We start from the raw sequence: 22,736 nt of genomic DNA, 5'->3' as shown, positions 1-22,736 counted from the left end.
ATATGGTGAAGGGTACAGTTAGGGTGGCTGCTTAGTGCTAGGGTGGCTTGCCCATGCCTCAATTGTTCACTGAACAGTGAGAGGCTTTCCTTGTTTGGTGCAACATTGTCTTGCTTAGTACATTTGTGTACAACTTTAATACATTTTTTAATGGAGGCCCCTTTGCAGTATACTTGGCCATCTTCTTCTATATATACCTTGATTTTATTAAGAGGCTTTGTATGGTTCTTTCTTCTTCTTATTGGTTTTCGTTGGTATGATTCTATTCTAAGCTTTTGTATTAATAATAAATAGTAAATAATAAATTCATAATAACAATAATTAGAGCACATAGAAAGTCTTTGAAATTATGTGGTGGGTTGTGTTGTCATGAAGCTGATTAGCAGTGTCAATTTTGATTCATTGTTATGTAATGCAGCTTAAAAAAATGAACTTGATTATTGAACTTGAATAAGGCATGATCTGGACATTCTGGACAGCATTCGATGTGCTACAAAGATTGGACTTTCTCTTGAAATCATGCTTTGGACATAATAATTTTCTTTAGTGCCGGTGTTCATTGTTCATGTTTTAATTTTGTTGTGATGTTTGAGTAATAACTCTTAGGTTTCACTTGAATTGTTGTTTCATGGTTGTATTGTTGTGTTGGTTTTTTCTATAGCTCTATGTTGAAGGATTTTCTTTATTATCTATGAATAATCTTATTGAAGGATTTTCCTCTGATTTATTGTTTACAATGTTGGCTTATTATTGAAGGATTTTATTCTGATTTATTGTTTACAATGTTGGCCTATTATTGAAGGATTTTCTTCTGATTTATTTTTTACAATGTTGGCCTATAATCTATTATTTACAATGAATATTCACGGGAAAATCCTGCAAATCTTTCAAGTGAAGGGTTATTGAAGGATTTTCCTGTGATTTATTGTTTTCCCAATTCTTAGGAGAATCTGTTTGTTATAATATTATGATGGCTCTCGATTTAGTTGTGTTGCCGTGTTTAATTTTCTATCTATGTGGTTAAAAAGAAAAAACAAATCATGTGTTGCTTGAATTTGCCATTTTCTAACAACTAATTCTTCTTTTCCATTGTATTTGTAGCTTTGTCATAGGGTATAATTTAGTGCGATCAGGTTGATCAAACGTGTTCTGAGTCTGCTGGTATGTTACTATCATAAGATTCATTGATATTATATTCTGTATTATGGGTAAAGTGTGATATTGGTTGCTGAATTGTTTATAGTATTATTGTGGATGTTCCTCCATGTAAAGTTTGATATTGGTTAGTGAATTGTTTATATTCTAATTTTGCTGAACATGTTGGTCTTAAGTTGCTAACTTTGTTCTGTAATTGTATGCTATTACATAGAAATCTTTTTTAAGGCATGATAATTATAGTATGCTGAATATCTTTGTTCCATGTGTTGGTCAATATTTGTTATGATCTTAGGGACATATTTAGTATCATGGGAAGAATCTCTTCTAATTAGAGTTGATTAAGTCTATGAAATTGATGAAGGGTATGGTATTAGCAAGATGAATTGGAATTTAAAATGCTGCATGACCAGTATTATGAGAGGTTGTAGGATCTTTATGTAGAGTGTTTGTGTTTTAAAATGCTGAGTGAGAAAAGCTAGGAAGAGTGTTATTGTTGTGCATACTAGGTACTTAAAAATCATCATAAACAAATCCCTATGGCTTATTGCATTACACAGGTTAAGGCGTCAATGACTGCAACAATTTCCATTCCTCTTCAGCCATTGCTGGAGCAGATTACTGATTTTATAGGCCTTGAAAGACCGGTTTATGTAATTGATGATTTTACCTCAAACAAGGTTTCTGTTAGGATTAAGTTGAAAAATGGTCAGCAGACCTGTGTTTTCAATGGTGAGGGAGCAGGGAGCTTGAGGAAAGCATCTGAAAAGGCTGCAGAAAAGGCAATTCATGGGTTGATGGATTTGTATGATGTAGCTGTTGATGATTTTACTGCTGATAGAATTCGAACTTACAGGAGATGTGCCAATTTATTCAGAATGAAGCGACGCCAGTTACGACTTACAACTGGATATGGAACTGAGCCTGCCAATGAGTCTATTCCTGATTACAGATCTCACATGCCTGTGTATTCTGTTGCCATTGATTATAAAGCATACTTAAAGGTCGTGTTGGTACGCACTGGTGCTGCTATGACTCCAATTGTGACTGTTGAATTTAGTGGTGAGCAGTACTTTGCCTGGACTGTGGTGACTTTCTATCCAAGTGAAGATTTGCCTGAATGCATATTTGGCGATGTACGTCCTGAGCCTGAAGTTGCAGAGCAGAGTGTGGCGAAGAAAGTGATATATTTGCTGTTTTACAACTACAATTTCGATATAGTTGATGCAAATTCTGGTCGCCATTCTATAAAGTGTGCCCTTTCCATTCTTGAGAAAGAGAAGACATTGACTGAGGAGGTGTGCAAACAACAAGCTGCAGTTCAAGGAGAAGTGTTATCTGCTGAACTGAGGATCAGAGTGTCACTCCTGATGGTAAAGAAGCAAGTATCCCTGCTCAAATTGCTGTTCCACACCCTCCTAAGAAGCGTGTGTCACGACCATCATTTGGAGCTCCTTCCACTTCTGCTGCTGGGACTGGAAAGGTTATGCGGAGTATTCCTGGGGAGCTTGAGACTGTCTTTAAGCGCAGGAAGATTGGGTAGATGCCTGGATGTTGAATAGCTAGCCACTTTTTGGGCATCCAATGTGGTTGTAGTTTGCTCAGTAATCTCTACTTGGTTGTGGAGCTTTATTTTGACCTTAGCTTTGGATGATGTTTGTCTCATGTTTTTTGGCCAGTTGTTGATGCTAACTGGTGATCAGTAAAGAATATTAGCTGCACCAATGTATTTCTATTAAGACTTTCAATTTCCTAGCCAAAATGGAACTACTTTAGGCTATAGTATGTAACTAGATGTTATGAACATGTGTGTGGCAAATCTGATCTTAGATTTTGCAACATGAATATCCTAATGTAATGGTAAAGTCTACCTTATTTTGCTGAGTATAAACAGTGTCATCTTACATTTAGCTTCTGTATTGTTGTGGTAAAACTATAACTACAATTCTTTGGGCTGTGGGCGTTTACAGGGTTATATCAGATAATGCGTACTATGTTGCAGCAAAGGCGTGGGCTTTTGCAGAATTACATCACATACTACATGTCAAAGAGAATGAATTGAAAGATGCTTTCATGCCAAGTCTAAAACATGGGTTCTAATCTCTACACATGCTTTTTAGTAATTAATATATGGATACATTCTATGCTTTTATATGCATATGCATGTGTTAGTTTACAATTAGTAAGAAGATATTTGAAAAAGAGCATATGTTCATTTGGATAGCTCAAAATATTAATATCCCATTACATATATAGAGGGTGATCATTCTTTATAGCTTTAGTTTGTAATGCAAAAATACTTGCTGCAGAATCGAAGACTAGATCGTGCAAATTAGTAAAGCATAAAACTAAGGATGCAGAGTTTCCTATTGTTGCAAAGCAACCTGTGACTGTAGTGCAATGCCTGCCAAGTTCGCCTGCAGTAGCAACACGTAAATCAAAACGTTCTGAAGCTTATATTAATGCTGGTACACGTTGTGTTAGATCAAGTTGTACACAGTATAACACCAAGCGTTTAAAGGGTTTAGAGCCTGGAATTAATTTGAGTGACCTTGACCAGGCCACAACTGATGTTCATAAGACTTCAAAAGATCCTAAAAAACGTGGCCAAAGAACAAAACAGCAAAATGGAGGTATTCAAAGAATTTTTTCTTTCTTTAAATAGCCATAATTAGTTTCAACGATCAGTTTCAATTACTGTTGTTCACATATTCTATTTATGTATCAGTTGAAGCTATTGCCTTGATATGTGATAGAGATGTACCTACTGAAGCTCTTAAGCTGTCTGCTCCTACATTCCGTTCCAAGTGTTATGCAAAAAGGTTTGCCTATGAGCCATTGTTCTTTTGCTGTCGGAATGGTGGTGTCCAGTTGGCTGAAAATCCATGGCCACCACAGTTGATTTGGCTTTTTACTTCTAAGGATAAATTAAGCGATCATTTTAGAGAGTATTGTCGCATGTATAATAATCTATTTGCATTTACTTCCTTGGGGGGATCCGTTAAAGCTGATACTAAGAAAGGAATATATGTATTCAAGTTGCACGGTCAGATATATCATAATCTTCCTGACTTATTACCTCATGATACGCGCCCCAAGTATCTGCAGATGTATTTCTATGATGCAGAGCACGAGATTAGGAATCGTACATCTACCTTTCCACAAGTGCAGCAAGAAATAGTTGAGCTCCTTATGCAGATAATGGAGTGCAATCCATGTGCTCAGTTTTTCCGTTCACTCAGGGATATTCCAATTGTTGAAAGCACTGAAATTCATTTGAACCGGAATCCAGTTCTCGACCAGAGAGTTTACAATGCCCCAACTGCAAATGAGGTGGTTGTCATATGGTCAGAAGAAACATCGTCTAGCAAATATAGCAGTGTTCATATTGTTGCTTATGGTCGAAAGGAGAAAGATAAACCTCATCGAATTAAGCATTATTATGGATGCTATGATCCTCTTCAATATCCTCTGCTCTATCCGCGTGGAGACAGTGGATGGCATGAGGGTCTAGAAAAAATAAATGGAACTACCAGTAGCAGACACTTACAGGAAGAAGTTTGCCCTCTAGAGTCAATGAACAGTGTGGAGGATATACTGGCTGAAGAAGAAGCAAGTGAGTCATCATTTTCTATTTTTTGTGCTTCTTTTTGGCCTAATAAGTGTTTATTTATTTATGTTACTATATAAGTATTAATACTCTTTGCAGTCAGCTAATGAGTATTTCATTAGGAATATTTATGTGTTAAACTATACTAATTTTTTATTTAGTTCTCATTCATGAGCTTATTAGCTAAAAAGCCTATTTTGTTGTGATTGTTAATTTTATATTTTATGTATATAATACAGATATAACTAATGGCAAGCGGAAAAAAGTGTAGAAGATTTCTTGTAGAGAGTATTATGCATATAAGTTGCAAATAAGACAGGGGGACTATTTACTGCGTGCTGCACGATTGCTGCAGCAATATATAGTTGACATGTATGTAAAGCTAGAGAACACAAGACTGGATTTTTTCCGTCAAAATCAAGCTGCCATTCGTGCTGATCTTTATCAGGGAATTCTTGATTGTTTTGAAAGCGGAGAAAATAATTCTGCAAATGTGGGTCATTATGTCATATTACCCCCTTCTTTTTTGGGTGGTCCTAGAGATTTACGTAGTAGATACTTGAATGCAATAACTTTGGTGCAGCGGTTTGGAAAACCAGATTTGTTCATAACTATTACATGCAATCCTAATTGGCCAGAGATTAAACAAGAACTTGCTCCTGGAGAGCTTGCCCAAAATAGGCCAGATTTAATTGCAAGGGTTTTCCATGCAAAGTTAATTGCTCTTAAGAAGCAAATCATGGAGGAGAAATTTTTTGGAGAGGTTGCTGCATTGATATATGTTGTTGAGTTTCAAAAACGTGGCCTTCCTCATGCTCATATTTTATTGATATTGGCTCCCGATTATAAGATTAAAGATGCAGCAGCTTTTGATAAGTTTGTAACTGCAGAGATCCCCTCAACAAAAAATCCTCACTTAAGGCAAGCTGTGTTGTCTCACATGATGCATGGCCCTTGTGGGAAGGCAAATCCTGAATGCTCGTGTATGAAACACAAGGGCCGATTGGGTGTTTGTAAGTATGGATATCCAAAACCATGTGTAGCTGAGACAACTAGCCATGAGGATGGGTATCCTATGTATAGAAGGCGCGATACTGGGGAAACAGTAATGATTCGAAGGAAGCCTATGGATAATAGGTGGGTCATTCCATATAATCCGTATTTGTTAGCACTTTTTGATTGTCACGTGAATGTTGAAGTGTGTTCTACAATTCGGGCTGTAAAATATCTCTACAAGTATGTTTACAAGGGGCATGATCGTATTTCTTTTAATGTTTCTTCTGTGGATAATCCAAAACCCAGAGATGAAATAGAGCAGTTTCAATCAGGATGTTGGGTTTCTCCTTGTGAAGCTGCATGGCGTTTGTTCAGTTTTGGACTCTTTGAAATGATACCACCAGTCTTGCCTCTTCAAGTCCATCTTCCTAATTTGCACACTGTTCAATTTAGGCCAAGTGAAAGTGTAGGTTCTATTGTGAATGACAGCAAGAGGCAAAAAACTTCTCTCACAGAGTTCTTTGCAATGAATGCTGCAAATCCAAATGGTCCACAATATTTGTATTCAGAATTCTCAGAGCATTTTGTTTGGACAGCATCTGCAAAGACTTGGACTAAGCGCGAGACTAAAAAAAAGGTCATTGGTAGGATGGCCTTTGTATCCCCATCTGAAGGTGAGCGCTATTATCTGCGCCTTTTGCTTGCGAATGTTCGCGGGCCTAAGTCTTTTGAAGATCTGAGGACTGTTAATGGCTACGTTCATGCAACTTACCAAGAAGCTGCTGTCAAGCTGGGTCTTATAGTCGAAGATGATGCTGTGGACAAATGTATGTCAGAAGCTTCTGAAACTCATATGCCCAGGGCTTTAAGACGCCTATTTGCAACTATACTCATTTTTTGCAATCCTTGCAATCCACTTGCTCTCTGGAACAAATTTTTCCCTCATCTTTCCGAAGATTTTGCAAGTAATCTTTCAAACCATGCTGATAAGGTTCTACAACTAACAATCCGTTCTGTTGAGCAGTTTTTAGAGGAAATGGGTAAAACTTTGGATGAATTTGGGTTATATTGTCTAATCCATGAGATAGATGATGAAATCAGAAGGACTCGGGATATTGTTGATGCCTTAGATGCACCAGTACCTGATATGTACAAGCAAGCATGCTTTAACCTCAATCCAAAACAACAAGATGCTTTTGACTCCATTATGGAGCATGTTACAACAGGACAACCAGCTGCATTTTTTGTTGACGGGCCTGGGGGAACAGGGAAAACTTATCTATATTGTGCACTTTATGCAGCCACAAGGGCAATGGGTAAAATTGTGCTCCCTACTGCTACATCAGGCATAGCAGCATCCAATATAGTCACTGGAAGAACATCACATTCCCGATTTAAGATTCCAATTGATCTTGCTGTTTCAACCTCTTGTTCTGTTCCTAAACAAAGTAGCTTAGCTGCTTTGCTAAAAGAAACATGTTTAATAATTTGGGATGAAGCTTCAATGGCCAAAAAGGAGAATATTGAAGCCGTGGATGTTCTTTTGGCGTGATTTGTGTTCACCATCTTTACCTTTTGGTGGGAAAGTCATTGTTTTTGGAGGAGATTTTAGGCAAGTATTGCCTGTCGTGCCCAAGAAATCACAAAGTGAAGCCGTGGAAGCAAGTTTAGTTTCTTCCTCTCTATGGAACCAATTTAAGAGATTCAGACTCACTGACAATATGAGGGCAAGGACAGATAGCCAATTTGCTGATTTTTTGCTTGCCATGGGTAATGGTCAGCTGCAGACTGCAGAAGTTCAACAAATACAGGTGCCTGGTCATATGATAGTGCCTTATGATGAATCTAATAATACTATAACAAGTCTTACTGATTTTGTTTTCCCAGAAATGAAAATGGCAATTTTCAATGAAAGCATGTTTGTTGATAGAGCAATCTTGACTCCTCTCAACGCTGCTGTGGATGAGATAAACTCTACCCTAATTGATGAGTTCCCTGGGGAATCTGTTTGTTATAAAAGCTATGATTCATTGCTTGATGATACAGGAAGTGTTTATCCAACAGAGTTCTTAAATACTCTTTCTCCTGGTGGTATGAGTCCACACGAATTAGTGCCAAAACAAAATTGTCCTTTAATCTTACTAAGAAACCTTGCTCCTGCATCAGGTCTCTGCAATGGCACTCGTATGCTATGTAAGAATTTTTACCCTAATATAATTGAGTGTGCCATAATAACTGGCCATCATGCAGGAGAACATGTTTCAAAGAATACAGTTTCCTATTAAACTTAGTTTTGCTATGACTATCAATAAGGCTCAAGGACAGACTCTATCACAAGTTGGCCTCTATCTAAACACCCCTTTTTCTCACATGGGCAACTATATGTATGTCTATCCAGGGCTCAGACATCGGCTCAAATTAAAGTTTTATCTAAGCCTACGACAGATCAGGTTTCAACAACAATGGTCAGAAATGTTGTATCCTTCAGCATTCTTGAAAAAGCGGGCATCATCTAGGAACAAGCTGTATATAGGCATGTTATACATTAACTTCTTCCTTCACACTTGTTTAATCGTGTTCATTACTATTCAGATTACAGATTTAATGACCATATTTTATTGTTTTTGGGGCAGGTTGCAGGAGAATTTGAAACTAGACTTGGATATTTTGAAGCTCCAATTTGCCTATAGTATTTTGAAGATTCTGAAATTAACCAATGGTTTCAGAAATACTCAAATCAAACCTCAGCCTTGGATATTTTAAAGCTTCTGAATTTTGGTTTTGATAGTTTGGAAGATTCTGAATATTGGCTTTGATTTTCTACCACAGCTAGAACAAAATGCTTCCTAAGTATGACTTACACATGTTGGTAAGCATGTGGCTATGAATGCTATTACTATTTATAGGCTAAAACATATTATTTCCTAAATGAATTAAACGTATTTTCATATTATGCTATTGCAGCTACAGATGCAGTCAGAATTGTGCTTATCACACTTCCTCAAGTGTAATCCTGCAGAAGATGGTTACCAAGCATGAGTTACCAACAATGGAGTAATCACAAAGCCTTAAATATTATGATCTTTAAGATATGACAACAGCAAAATCAGTCAGTGATTAAAAGTTCTTTTGAAGCCAAACCATCAGCAATATTCCAGGAACAACGACATGTAAAAATGATGAATGATCAACTATCCATTCCATTTTATTACCAACTCAGCTATTATTCTTCATAAAATTATATATAACCTCTAATATCTAAGCATTTATAAAAACTAATTAATTTTCAATGTCTAAGCACTAGACATTTTATTAGTACCACAGGACAGCCCTTAACATTTGCAGATTCCTTAAATTAAGTACAGGACTCATTAGCAAATGATTCCGTGGAACAGAACATGCTTTTCTTTTGCTATTGTTCCCTAAATTTTGCTCATTCCTACCTAATTAGAAGCACAAAACCTTCACTGATTTGTAAACTGGTTTATACGCTTTGATGTCAATTTATACATGAATAATGCCACTTCATTTTGACAACACCATAAATGAAACAATTCAAATCTAAATTGGTCACTCATAAGTATCACAATGTGAATACTCCAAATTTATGCATAATGAATTGATCAACCCTAGGTGAAAAATGTAATAGAACATTCCAAATTTGATCACACTATCGTATATCATAAATAACTAACAATCTAACACAATTGAGCATTCCAAATTTGATCGCAATATCATATATCGTAAATAGCTAACAATCTAATGTATAGAATAATAAAGACTAAGAGAATACCCAAAATGTTACTATTCCATATATGGAATATATGTGCTAAACACATTACAAAAGGTGCATTCAAAATAAAAGAGAAACCTCTCACTGTTCTATTTCAACTTATGATTAAGCAGAATTATGATTAATCAAAATTATGATTTTTCAAAATTATAATTAAACAAAATTATGATTAATCACATTACAAAAGATGCATTCTAAATAAAAGAGAAGCATCTTACAATTCTATTTCAACTTATGATATTCTATTAACCACCCATCATGTACAAAATTATGATTAAGCATAATCAACTTAGATATCAGCATCATAAATTCTACCCAAATCATCAATGGAGTGCCTATCATTATCAGAGTCATAATCTGATTCCTCGGAAAGCTGTACTGGAGAATCAGGCTCATACCATCTCTTAATTCTCTTAGCTTTCTCCTTCCTCCTCTCTAAAATTTGCTTTTCCTTTGCTCTTTCCTTTCTCTTTCTTAGTTCTTCCTCCCTTTGTCTTACTCTTTCAGCCATTTTCTCTCTTGCTTCTTCTTCTCTGAGCACTTGATCAAGATCATCCTTGTGACTCAGGAGCTCCTTCAGCATTTGTTCCATTGCAATTTGCACTTGGCGAAGATACAGGACATACCATTCACATTCTTCCAGCAATTCCTTCCTCCTTGCTTTATCATTCTTAGTATCCTTCAACCTTTTTTTAATGTCTGAGCAATTTTCTACCATTTTGTTATACCCTTGCGCTGCATTTCGCAATCCAACGAGCATCTTAATCACATAAAAACGAAAATTCACCACTGCTCTGAGCCTACGCTCATCTGCACTTTCTTCTTTACAATTAGATGAGGAACCTTTTGCCATTGAATCAATATTTAGGAATCAAAATACAAGTTTTAGTCTGAGGATTCTAGGGTTTATGAATTGTAATGAAGAGTGTTAAGAATTGCAGACAAAAAAAAGAGTTCAAGCACGTCTAATCCGAAGAAAACTCTTCCAATTCCACTTCGAATAGTTGATGTAATAGTTGTAATAAATAGTTGTCATGCACCTTTGTATTTAGACAATGAGCTATGTAATAGTCACGATACTTACATGCATATTTAAATTATTAAATTAAAATTAAAAAACACGTAAATAAAATGCGACTTGTTATCATATGATTGATGATTAATTTAAAAAAAAAAGTTCCAATGTTAAAAGCAGGTATTTTTACATTTTAAATAAATATCGGACAAGAATTTATTCATCCACGGGAAAAATCATACATAGTTTTGAGAAACAACAATATAGTTATCGATGAGCATTACACAAAATATACGCGTCCAAATTTAGATTTATTAATTCATTTTTAACTATAGTCAACACGAGTAGGACCAAAAAATAGACATGTTATATTTAGGTTGTAATTTCTCAATGAAAATTGACAAACGTAACTCACTCATATAAATGCGCATTTCTTTTGTTTATCATATTTCATTCATTATATTTAAACGAATTCGGCTTAAGGATTTTTAGCTCATTTTAATCAAGAATTTTCAAGGCGTTGATTTGGCTTAAGGAATTTTGCTATGCTTATTTGACCTTGCAGTCTACATTGCTATGATTAGTTTCCAACACGGTTAGCATTCACAAGAATGCACAACAAGACCAATTTTATTACCCAAATTTATATATATATTTATTATTTAAATGTCAAATTGATCCTTTCATACACATACATATAATATATACTATAATACAAATATACAAGAATCCTTAAAGTAGGGTGATTTTTACATTGTAAATGTACATTCCTTACTTTGTTATGAATACTTGTGCTACACAATCTAAGCCCATGTTTTTATTCTTTCCCATAAAATATATGGCATTAACATGTCCAAAAAAAAATTGCTAGAGTTCATTCTCAACCATTCATAGCTATGACAAGAGTCATATACACATAAATCATAGGAAAAAACAAAAATCCTTAAAATAGGGGATTTAAACATTGTAAAAATAACCTACTCATTTTGCATTTAATGCTTGTAGTACACAATCTTAACCTATTATTGAATTCTATATGAAAAAATATATCTTTATATGTACCATGAATATGAAACTTTGAAATTTAACATATTTCATAATGCTAGATAATGATTTCACATTGAATCATTAAAATGTTTACAATAAATCTTAGCCTACTTTGTATCAAGAACTTGTCTTACACAATCTAAGTTCATGTTTCTATTCTTCGACGTAAAATAGAAAGCATTAAAATGTGGAAAAAAAAAATTTGATTAGAATTCATTCTTAACCATTCATAAGGGAAAAAGTATGACAACACTCATGCATAGATAAATCATAAGGAAAAGCAAAAATCCTTAAAATAGGGGTTTTAAACATTGTAAAGTTAACCTACTCATTTTGCATTTAATGCTTGTAGTATATAAGCTTAACCTATTATTGAATTCCTATATTATAGCATTCTATGCACCATGAATATGAAGCATTGAAATTTAGCACAAAAATAAATATATCACAATAGCCATGCATGAAGATATAGATAAAGAAATATCCTTAAAATAGGGGAATTCTATCATTGAAGATTTATGTACTCACTTTGCATTAAATGCTTATACTATATAATCTTACCACATTTTGACCAAAAAACACTTATAACATTGAATGTATCATAGATGATCAACATATAGAATTTAACTTATATTATATTTCCTAATTTAATTTTAAATACCTCAATTACTACTTATATATTATTTAATATAACCTCGAATTTTATTTTAAATACCTCAATTACTACTTCATATATTATCTAATATCTATAAAATTTCAAACAACAATATAAGATAGACATTGGAATTCATTCTTGTAAATTTAAAAAGGGTATAGATTACATTAAGGAACAACCCATCATAAACCATAAAAATTGAACAACTAAATTATATGAAAGAAATCTGTCCATTGTCTTAATTCAAATAAATTTATCTCAATTTTAGACCTAAGATAAAATGAATATTAATGAAAAGTAATTATATAGAAATAATGTATGAGTAAATTTCAATGTTTATCAAATCAAATATAAATTTAGGTTTAACTTTGGCATTATCTACATTCTTTAATCTATTTTTCTATAATTTTGAAATTATTTAATTATTATAATATTTGCATAGCCTAATCATTCTAGGATAAGATTATAAACAAAATTTACGCGCACCAAAAAAAAAAAAACATCTGATAAGCATTTATCATTAATACTGATATAAAAAAAATACTGACATAAGAAAATTATCATATTATGGCTAACTATAGGTATTTATCATTACAAAACAAAATATTACTGATATTAAAAAAGTGAAAGTAAAAAAAAATCTTGAACGTAAAAACTGTAATTGATAAAAAACTTATCTTATAAAGCAAGCTTAAATAACATCCTTCCTTAAAAAAAGGAAGTCTAAATATATATACCAACTTTTAAAGCTTGCATTTAATGAAAACACTGTTGATTCTTAGCCTATCATATCTAATTGACAAGGACAAACAAAAATGCATTCACAGAAAAGCAGTTAGACAGCTTGCTTCAGTTTATAAATTAAAGGAACTTCTCATCATCAATTTCCATTCCTACAATTCACACTACCAACTCTCACTGGTTCAACTCAAACTCTGATAAAGTCTGCTGTCATAAGGTAAGTCATTCTTCCCTGCAAAACAGTTTAAAATTTATCATTCTCCATTCATGCTTATTGATTTACACTCATTACAATTACCATTAATACACAGCAGATTATTCCTCATAAATGCATAACAGGTTATTTCAGTTACTTCCATTAATGAAAACAAAATTATGTTGCCAAGAATAGAACATCCAACATCTGCCATTTTATTATATGCAATTAATGAAAATAAAATCTTATACAACATGTAGAATGCAACATACAAATAATATATAGTTATACTTGCATAGTTATACTTGCATAATAGTATTGTCACTTTCTTACAACATCTTATATAACTCTGTATTAAAGTGATTCTAGATAACAGTATACTATCTCAAAATGTTGCTAATTAAACCTCTGTAACTATATACTTCTGATTACCTCATTAGGATCACCTGTACCTACTTGTATTTGGACCTCGATATGAATTCTGTAGAATAATTTCAACTGTCAAGGTTTACTCCTATCTTAATGATCATAAAATTTGGATTTCAGCTTTACACATACTTGTACTAATCACTCTTACCTAGATTTAGACATGACACTAAACCTATTTCTATTACATGCTGTAGGAAAACACCATGAAACAGGAAAAGGCCAATCATCTAATCAGTCTTTCTTAAAAGATCTCAAGCCTAATTCAAGAAACTACAAAGTTAAAGTGCAAGTTGTTGAGAAATCTCAGGTTCTTATTTCTCCACAGAAAAAAACAAAATTTGTAGTTGTCACATTCAAAGATGATGAGGTATTCTCTGATCTTAGTTTTTAAAAATTTATAACATATATACATGATTCTCACTAAATTAGTATTGTCTGTCCTAGGGAACAAAAATGAAAGGAACTCTATTTGAGAATCAGATGATCTTAGTTTTTAAAAATTTACAACATATATACATCATTCTCACTAAGTTAGTATTGTCTGTCCTAGGGAACCAAAATGAAAGGAACTCTATTTGAGAATCAGATCAAAGAGTATGGAGACATTTTTCAGAAAGACAATGTTTATCAGATTTCTAATGCACCACTGGAGCCTGTACATCCAAAATATAAAGACCGGGATGGTGATTGCTCGCTAAGATTTGGTGGCCAAACAATGGTCCAACCTATTGCTACTGAGGTTACTCCAACCAAAGTGCAATATGTCCCTCTTGCCTCAATTTCATATGAAAGTGGCCCAGATGATCGTTATGGTATTCTAGACACTATCCACTCTTTCATTTCTATAATAGATTTTATAAGTTGCTTTCATAATTAAATAAATAATCATGATAACACAGATATCCTAGCTTTGGTGCTCTTCATCAGCGATATCAGAACAATAACAACTGACACAGGCATTGAGCATCCAATTCGAGACATCAGTGTGATAGACCACAGGTCAGTGCAAATTCTCCTATAAGCACAATATAATTTCTAATGTTATACAAGAACTTGGCTAATATTTTCAGCTAACAATTGTTTACTTACTTTTGCAGTACCACAGTGCCAATGACTATCTCTATATGGGATGATCTCACAGACATTAAAGATCCTAAACTACTTTCATGGAACACTAAACCAGTTATAACTGCCTTCCTAGGATTAAGGGTGACAACAACCAGAGGTATATCTAATCATATTACTATACTCCACTAATCAACAATATATATAATGAGCAACAATAAAACTTTTAAATTATACAGGATTCATTCTCACAAGCAGTCTCTCGACGACTATTGACACTAACCCAACTGGAGAAGAATTTGTAGCTTTCCATGACTGGTAGATTATTTCTAGACAACAAAAATATACTTTGAACACATATTTACTTGGCTATACACTACTAATATTCTATACATGACAATGGTTTGAAGGGTGATGGCAAATTTTGATGAGCTTGCAAACAAGATGGCACAGTTGGTAGATACCAAAAATCCAACTGCAGAGAAAAGCATTCTAACCATTCAGCAACTTCTGGATAAGAAGGTTATAAACTATAGCCAACTTCTCTATTGTGCATTAGTCATTTCAATATACTTTTAAATTAGTATAATTATTTGGATTTCTATCTATTATTAGTCCTCCCAAACAATTCAGCAAGAAATTCATTGGATCAAGGTCAAAATTCCTGAGCCAGATCAAACTAGGCTGATTGCATATGAAGGATGTAACAAATGTGGCAAAAGGATTGATCTACCATTGAATACATCAATGACTTGTCCAAAGTGTTTTAAACTAGATTGCACAAGTATTCCTAGGTAAATCTACTCTTTCATATCTTGTCACATAATCAATTGCTAGATTTATTTGATTTAAAGCCTTATACTAAATATACATATGTTGATTAATTCCCAGGGCTACATTCAAGTTTGATGCAGTAGATGAGACTGGAGAACTAAGTCTAACAGCTTTTGCAGAAGATTGTGAAAAATTATTTAAGCTACCAATAATACAAATATTCGAACAAACAAATACTGTAAGCATTTCACCATCAAATCTATAATTTCTAATAATTTACACAAATGATTACTTACCATTTAATGTTATCAAATGCAGGGAACGCTTGACTTTGGCTCCATTTCTCGAGACCTCAGTTCAAACGAGTTTTATGTTGCAGTTGGCCCATCATACATGTTGACAAAGAAGCAGGTTCTGTCATGGGTACTTAAGGATGTCAGCTGGACTTAAGCTCCCAGCAATATCTATACTTCTGCTTTTGTGAAATGATCAACCTTCCTGCAATACATCATGCCTTTTGAATGATATCCATGTAGCAACGGCTTAATTGGAAACGAAATCTGCCAATATTCAACAGAAGTAAAAACCTTGAGTATAATGCATGTTAGGCAACATTGCACCTTACAACTTTTGATGAACCAAAGAAATCTATCCTAAGTATTTGTAAGGACTTTTAAAATCTTATGATGTAACATAGTTACTCTATGCTGAAGACAAGTTGAAGTTCATTATTGTTGAATATTTTAACCTAATGTTTTCTTTTCCCTTTAGAAATTCTCTTTGATTGCTTGCAACTCAACTTAAGAGATATTTGTTACAAATAGTTTTATCAATGCTAAAAGCAAGGGAAATCTGCTTTTGAGCCCTGTTTTATTAAATTCCATTTTACTTTACCAGTTTTCAAACTAAACTACAAGCCAAAAACTTACAGTGTCACAAACCAACTATGAGCATTCATCACAGACAAAAATGCACTATTACTGACAATATTCAACAAAGGGGAAAACAACTATTTTATTTTTACTTTTTACTGATTAATAATTGCGCCAACATTTTTGCTATAAATACACAACCTCTTATCTCACCTATACACTAACCAAAAGCAATCAAGAAAGAAAAAAACTCTCAATATAGTAAATTGACGCACACATCTCTTTCTCATCATCTACTTTCTAGCATGTCTCTGGAAACTCTACTAAAAAAAACTTCAACCCTCCCTCTCATCAACCAGCGCACAATACGTGCTTACTTCCATATTCCATTACCAACAATTAAACCCATACATTCGGTAGCAAAGTTATTGCTAATACATGGAATCGGTGGCAAAGTTTTTGCTAACGTTTTCCTAAAATTAGGTGCAATGTCAACTAAAATTAAAATATAATAGTTGACATTTATACACCTAAATAACACCCAAGTTCAATAATACACAACACGAGGTTGGGGTTTATGTGAAAGAAATGGCCATCCTTCACAAATAACACCACACTCCACCAAAGGACTTGGGAATGTTAGAAAAGGTCCTCCCTGTCAGGGGACTTAAGCCAATGGCAGATGAAATTGCTGGTGCCAGTTCGTCACCAGCTTTATCTGCCAAAGGACTTAAGCCCATGGCAGATGAAATCGCTGGTGGCAGTTTATCATCCACCAAAGGCACAAGAGGAATTTTTTTTTTTTTTTTTTTTAGTGAAAGAGATTGTTAAAATCTGAATATATGAATGAGCTTCAAATTAAGAAAAAAACATGAGAAATACAAATGGGAACAAAGGAATGGTTCTCAATCTCTAAAGACATGTGAAGGGAAAAAAAGGAAGAAAAATTGAGACATATCATGGAAGAATGAAGGCAAAAAAAGCTATTATTTTGAAGAGTAGGCAAGCAAGAAGGAATAAGTATCATCCTTGTACATTTCTATTTCTATTTATTAGTAGTTACTATTTATTAGTTGTTACATCTCAATTATTGTAAACAATTACTTTTTTTAATTCTGTAATTGCATCAATTTTTCCTCAATCTTCTTTATTAGAGTCAAGGAATACAAACATGCAAGTAATAATTGTGATAATACAACCACCAGTCTTACAAAAGAGTACTAAGGCATACTAAGTTCCTTTAATAATTACAAAACTCATACAAAAACAGAATACTCATAGAAAACAGAATACTCATAAAGCTCTTTATAAATAAAAAAACATTATTTCCCCAGTGTTCCAAAAAGATAGGTATTGTTAGCATGATCAATATGAAATCCGATCCTTCTCCATAACATTAAGCCTAAAATTATAGTTGCTTATGCTAAAAATTTAAATGATACCAAACCATGAAGCAATTATAAACCTTCTTTATTTGTCAAGGACTAATTTATTGATCAAGCTAGGGTTCCCATGCAACTTTACTCTGCCCCTACCCTACTTAGATAATCACATATTAACCTAACTTAGTTTACTTAGATAATCACATATTAACCTAACTTAGATAATCACATATTAACCTTACTTAGTTTCAATAAGTATCAATTGCAAATATATCATAAATAACTAATATATGTATACTAAGGGAGTGGAGCTTAAGAAAACTTGACTTAACCACTAAAATACCATTTACAATACATGGTATACATAGACAACACCTAATCACTAAAATACCATTCACAATACATGGTACACATAGACAACTTCACCTTCAACCACATATAACAACTGATAGATTCCAGACATAAAATCCATAAGAAGATCTATGTACACCTTGCTCAGAAAATGCTACACCACATCTTTAAAATATTTCTACTAGCAAACAATAGCCTTCCACTATTGAAGATTCCCATCCCATTTGTACACTCTAGACTATTATAACAAATCAACCATGATCTTTTTACAAGAACCACAGCTACTGACCAATCTTTATACTTTAAATTTCTTAATAGATTTTGCACAATAAAAACATAATCTAACATGCTGAATCACCTACTATATTATTGCATATGATTAACAATTAATTCAATCATCCTACTAAAACACATGCAACTCAAACACATGCAAAATATCTGCTAATACTCATAATTTAACCATACATTCTGATTCAATTAAACTATCTTCTACCACAAATTTCACATTACAATCTTAAATAGTCAGAAATTAGAACAATAAAACAGCTAAAATCAAAGCACCAGCCAACCTACTAAGCTCCAAACCTTGGCTTCTTCACATTGGAAGTTCCGGCACACATGGAAGAAATCTCCGGACACGCCTTCCTTTTCAGAGCTTTGATCGCCGCCGCTTCTTCTTCTTCCAGTTCTTTCAAGGCTTCCTTGCCTTTCGCCTTCAGCTCTCTGGCAAACACCTTGAGTTGACGCTGCACCCACGACCAGTAGCTCTTCAACCTCTCATACGCAGTGTCCTCAGGAGCCGGAGACCAGACACTACCATCCTCAATCATTAAATCAATAATTTCATCACCCATTTCCTAAACAAAGAAAATTAATCGAATAAAAGAAAAACTAAACCTAGCCTATAAGAAAACCCCCAAACAGAGAAAACACAAATGGCAAAAAATAAAGTAACAAACTAACTTATAATATTGATTTAAACAAGAGGCAACAATCTTGTTTCATTAACTTATATCACTTATTCCAATATATTTAGCAACTTTAATATCTTACACAAGTTAAAAAATTAAATTTCAATTCAACAAAAAAGTAAATAATTACTTATTTCAAGAAAAAAATAAAAAAAAATAGCAAAGTCATATATACCCCTACAATTAGTCTTATACATTGTTATAATATAGAAAAATAAATTATTCATGTGATTGATAACAATTGTTTATGTAGTATATAAAACTAATAATAATAAAAATAAAAATAACAAAATATTAATTAATTTAGCATATACATAACCATACCATTATTATATACCCTTAAAATTATTACAAACAATTCATCAATTTTCCCTTCTCAATAATACCTAACCCAATTTGGTTGTCCTTTGTAAAATTTAAAAAGCTATACAATATAACTTAATAATCATCATATGCTATTCATTTCGTAATACAACCACAGCAATATAACTTAATAATCAACTTATACTAATCTGCATGATAATAATTTCACAAATTTCAACCATTGTTTTCTCCCTTTTGTTTTTAGATTAGAAAAAACTAATGTGTATAATAATAATTATCAAATTACACATGATGCATACATGATTCATAAATTATAACTGAGAATACTTGTAAAAACAAATCAGACACATCGGCAACGATTAGTTCTTTACTGATTTCTCAACAAAATGAACAAACTCCAATTTTAAATTATAGATTAGCATTTCTAAACATATATTGCACAACTAGACCATTCAATACAGCACATAAACTTCAAAACAAGCTTCCATTTCATGCACCTAGACAGATTACTTATTACAACCAACTTCTAACAGAAACTACTAATACTGCAACATATTAACTTAGTCTGCTTGCTTAGTCTTCTTCACCAAAAGCTCTACCTATCTCATTATCCCTGGCCACCACCAATGCCCCTTGACAGCTTCACCTTCTTCGTCTTTCTCAGCTAACATATCATCTTGGCTATCATTAACTACCATAACATTTTCAGCAGCTTCAGTTCTGTGCATTTGGGCTTTGCTTAATTGCACCACAGGCAGACAATTATTGTTACTGCTCTTCATGAGCCTCTTCCCTGTGCCAAAGTTCCTGATCTCCAAAATCTCATCTGATAATTTATTCAGCTTTCTTTTTAGCTTGCCTATTCTTTTCTCAGCATGAACTCGAACAACCCGTGCATCAGATAGCTTGCCCTTTAGCTTAGCTTCCCTAAGCTGTAAGCCCAGAAGCCTAGCTTGGACATTACGGTCTTCAACAACTAGACAATCACTGCCATTTCTTCCCGTGTTCAATGTAAACTAATGCCAGATTATGAAGTTTAATAGTTATGGCAGCAAAGCAAATACACTAACAATTGAAAAATAAACAAGACTAAGAAACCTATAATTTATAAAAAAAAAATGGCAGGGAATAAAAACCTCCTCACTTATATAATGAATGGACTTTTCATTATTCAGGTTCAAGACTCACTCCTCTGCTCACATGCAAACCAAAAAAACACTGATGCAATACAAAATCTAGCATGCAATTAATCATCAACAATGCAAAGACCAGAAATTAATACCATTGCCAAAAAGATATTATTGTGCCACTATAATTTAATCTTGATTCATGAAGTATTTCACTATTTATACCTCAAAAGACTACTAAGTAAGTTAATCACATAAGCATCTTTTAAAATATAAGCTATTCACATAGAAATTTCTTAAAACCAAAGTGTAAGCAATTAAAACCAACTGATAGCTCAAACTGACACTAAATCAATATTCTAACCATAGATAATTATTAATAAAAGACATAAACCTATAATATCAAACTAGCTACTAATCCAAAATTTCCTTATTAGAGACCCATCATCTATCAATCTTTTGTTAAGTCTCCTTCATAAGTAACAAGGAAAGCCTCTCACTGTTGAGTGAACAGTTGAGGTATGGGCAAGCCACCCTAGCACTAAGCAGCCACCCTAAATGTACCCTTCACCATATTCTATAATTTAATCCCCAATTTACGTGCACAAATGTAATCAAGCACAAAATCAGACACTAAATTCCCCTTAATGCCTAATCAAGCAATTATACATTTCTAACCAATCTCAATCTACTTATAATAGATTAATTAGCCAATCAAAAATATGATCATTACAAAGTTGGCCTCATTTTTGCGTGCTAATACTAATTAATCACTTGTAAGCAAAAATGAAATTGATCATCCCAAATTCATTGCCATTTATGTGCTAAAATAAAATAAAAATAAAAATAAAAATGATCTTGATTAATAAACCCTAATCATCTTGATGGAAATGATCATTCTATTAAGTTTATAGTTCAAATAGGGTATGATTTTAGTTCGCCAATTTAGATTTGAACAATTGAACAATTAAACCTAAGCAAGTTTGTAATTCAAGTAGTGTGTATTACTCCCCTCTACTGATTTTGAATTGATTTCTGAATTTAAACACTTAATCCTTTGCTTCAAATACTGAAATTCGAACACTTTGAGAATTTTTTATTTGGAACGGTAAGCCAGCTTGCCCTGTCCTTCCTAACCTTCCTAACAGTCCCAATCAATTATTTTTTGATCTTAAGGAGCTTATGTTATGATAATTATTAGAACTATCATTGAAAGCGGGTATATATTGAAAATTACAGTATACAGGCTGCTATGATTAATTTTTAGGTGTAATTATCGTGGCTTCTGTCTTTATATACCAAAATGTCGCCAGGTTTTTGTTTACAAATTTGGAATTCCCTCCTATTTGTAGACACACATTCAGTGATTCTAAACTTATTTTGCTACACTGCATTGCCTTTTTCATGTCCATCTTACGCTATCCATGCGTAATCTCCTTTTTGGTCTTTCTTTACATGAGAGGGCTTCAAAGCTTATTTAATTCCATTTTTGTTACTCTTAGTCATCATTCATGACTTATTTTCTAAGCATCTGATAATTGTGTTTCTCTATCGTATAAGCTCAATGTTTGCCTTGTGTTCATTAAACACTATTGTGAATGAGCAAATTAATATAAGATAATGCAGAGTAATCAAATTCAATGAAACAAAATATGCAGGGTGACCCTTGCTCATAAAATAGTATTACTCCCCTCTACATTCTGATGTCAACATGAATATTAATATACCTGAACCCACACCTAACTCAAGGAACCCAAAAAAACATCCCACACACATGCAACTAAATCTTACAGATCATGCCTACAAATACATTTGTAACCAAGTTATCAAATAATAACATAATTTTAGTGCTGATTGTCAATCCCCTATGAGTTTAGTCAGCAAGTGTATGCAAGTTTTGAAAAATCATAGCAGCTTTTACATCATTTGAAACTCAAAATACTAAGCATCACTCATACAATCACACACAATAGCAAGAACAAAATAAGTAATAGTTTTTATATCATTGCAATCTCATAAAACAATAATTCACAGGTAGAATTCAGCAAAACCTTACAAAATCAACCAGCATTCATCATTATTGCCTACCCGAGCAACAATCATAGTTAATACTAATTTACACAGAATTATTCTACTACCTTTTAAGCCTTAAAAGTTGCACAAAGAGACAACCTTAAAGGAAGTCTAAAAAAAGGAAGTCTAAAAAACAATAAAAAGGTAAACAACACTTTTA

The 22,736-nt window shown here is 33.2% G+C and overlaps 3 protein-coding genes across 3 annotated transcripts; all 3 read left to right on the top strand.

The window, feature by feature from the left end:
- Nucleotides 1-3,132: 3,132 nt before the first annotated feature.
- On the top strand, nucleotides 3,133-5,421 carry LOC145635467 (uncharacterized). Its single transcript, XM_081686749.1, has 4 exons — nucleotides 3,133-3,248; nucleotides 3,465-3,788; nucleotides 3,884-4,771; nucleotides 5,005-5,421. Exons 1-4 carry the CDS (start codon nucleotides 3,245-3,247, stop codon nucleotides 5,034-5,036), a joined length of 1,248 nt encoding a protein of 415 aa, XP_081542875.1. The 5' UTR covers nucleotides 3,133-3,244; the 3' UTR covers nucleotides 5,037-5,421.
- Nucleotides 5,136-7,313, top strand: LOC145637363 (uncharacterized). The gene has a single exon (XM_081688818.1). It carries the CDS (start codon nucleotides 5,136-5,138, stop codon nucleotides 7,311-7,313), a length of 2,178 nt encoding a protein of 725 aa, XP_081544944.1.
- Nucleotides 7,314-13,797: 6,484 nt separating this feature from the next.
- LOC145637362 (replication protein A 70 kDa DNA-binding subunit D-like) lies at nucleotides 13,798-15,926 on the top strand. The gene is made up of 9 exons (XM_081688817.1): nucleotides 13,798-14,004; nucleotides 14,188-14,449; nucleotides 14,537-14,636; nucleotides 14,735-14,862; nucleotides 14,942-15,020; nucleotides 15,113-15,224; nucleotides 15,318-15,496; nucleotides 15,594-15,714; nucleotides 15,795-15,926. Exons 1-9 carry the CDS (start codon nucleotides 13,798-13,800, stop codon nucleotides 15,924-15,926), a joined length of 1,320 nt encoding a protein of 439 aa, XP_081544943.1.
- The last annotated feature ends 6,810 nt before the right edge of the window (nucleotides 15,927-22,736 follow it).

Source organism: Chenopodium album, chromosome 6 (assembly GCF_948465745.1).
Source record: "Chenopodium album chromosome 6, dcCheAlbu1.1, whole genome shotgun sequence".
NCBI lineage: Eukaryota > Viridiplantae > Streptophyta > Magnoliopsida > Caryophyllales > Amaranthaceae > Chenopodium > Chenopodium album.
This window is presented reverse-complemented; position numbering and strand designations above follow the sequence as displayed.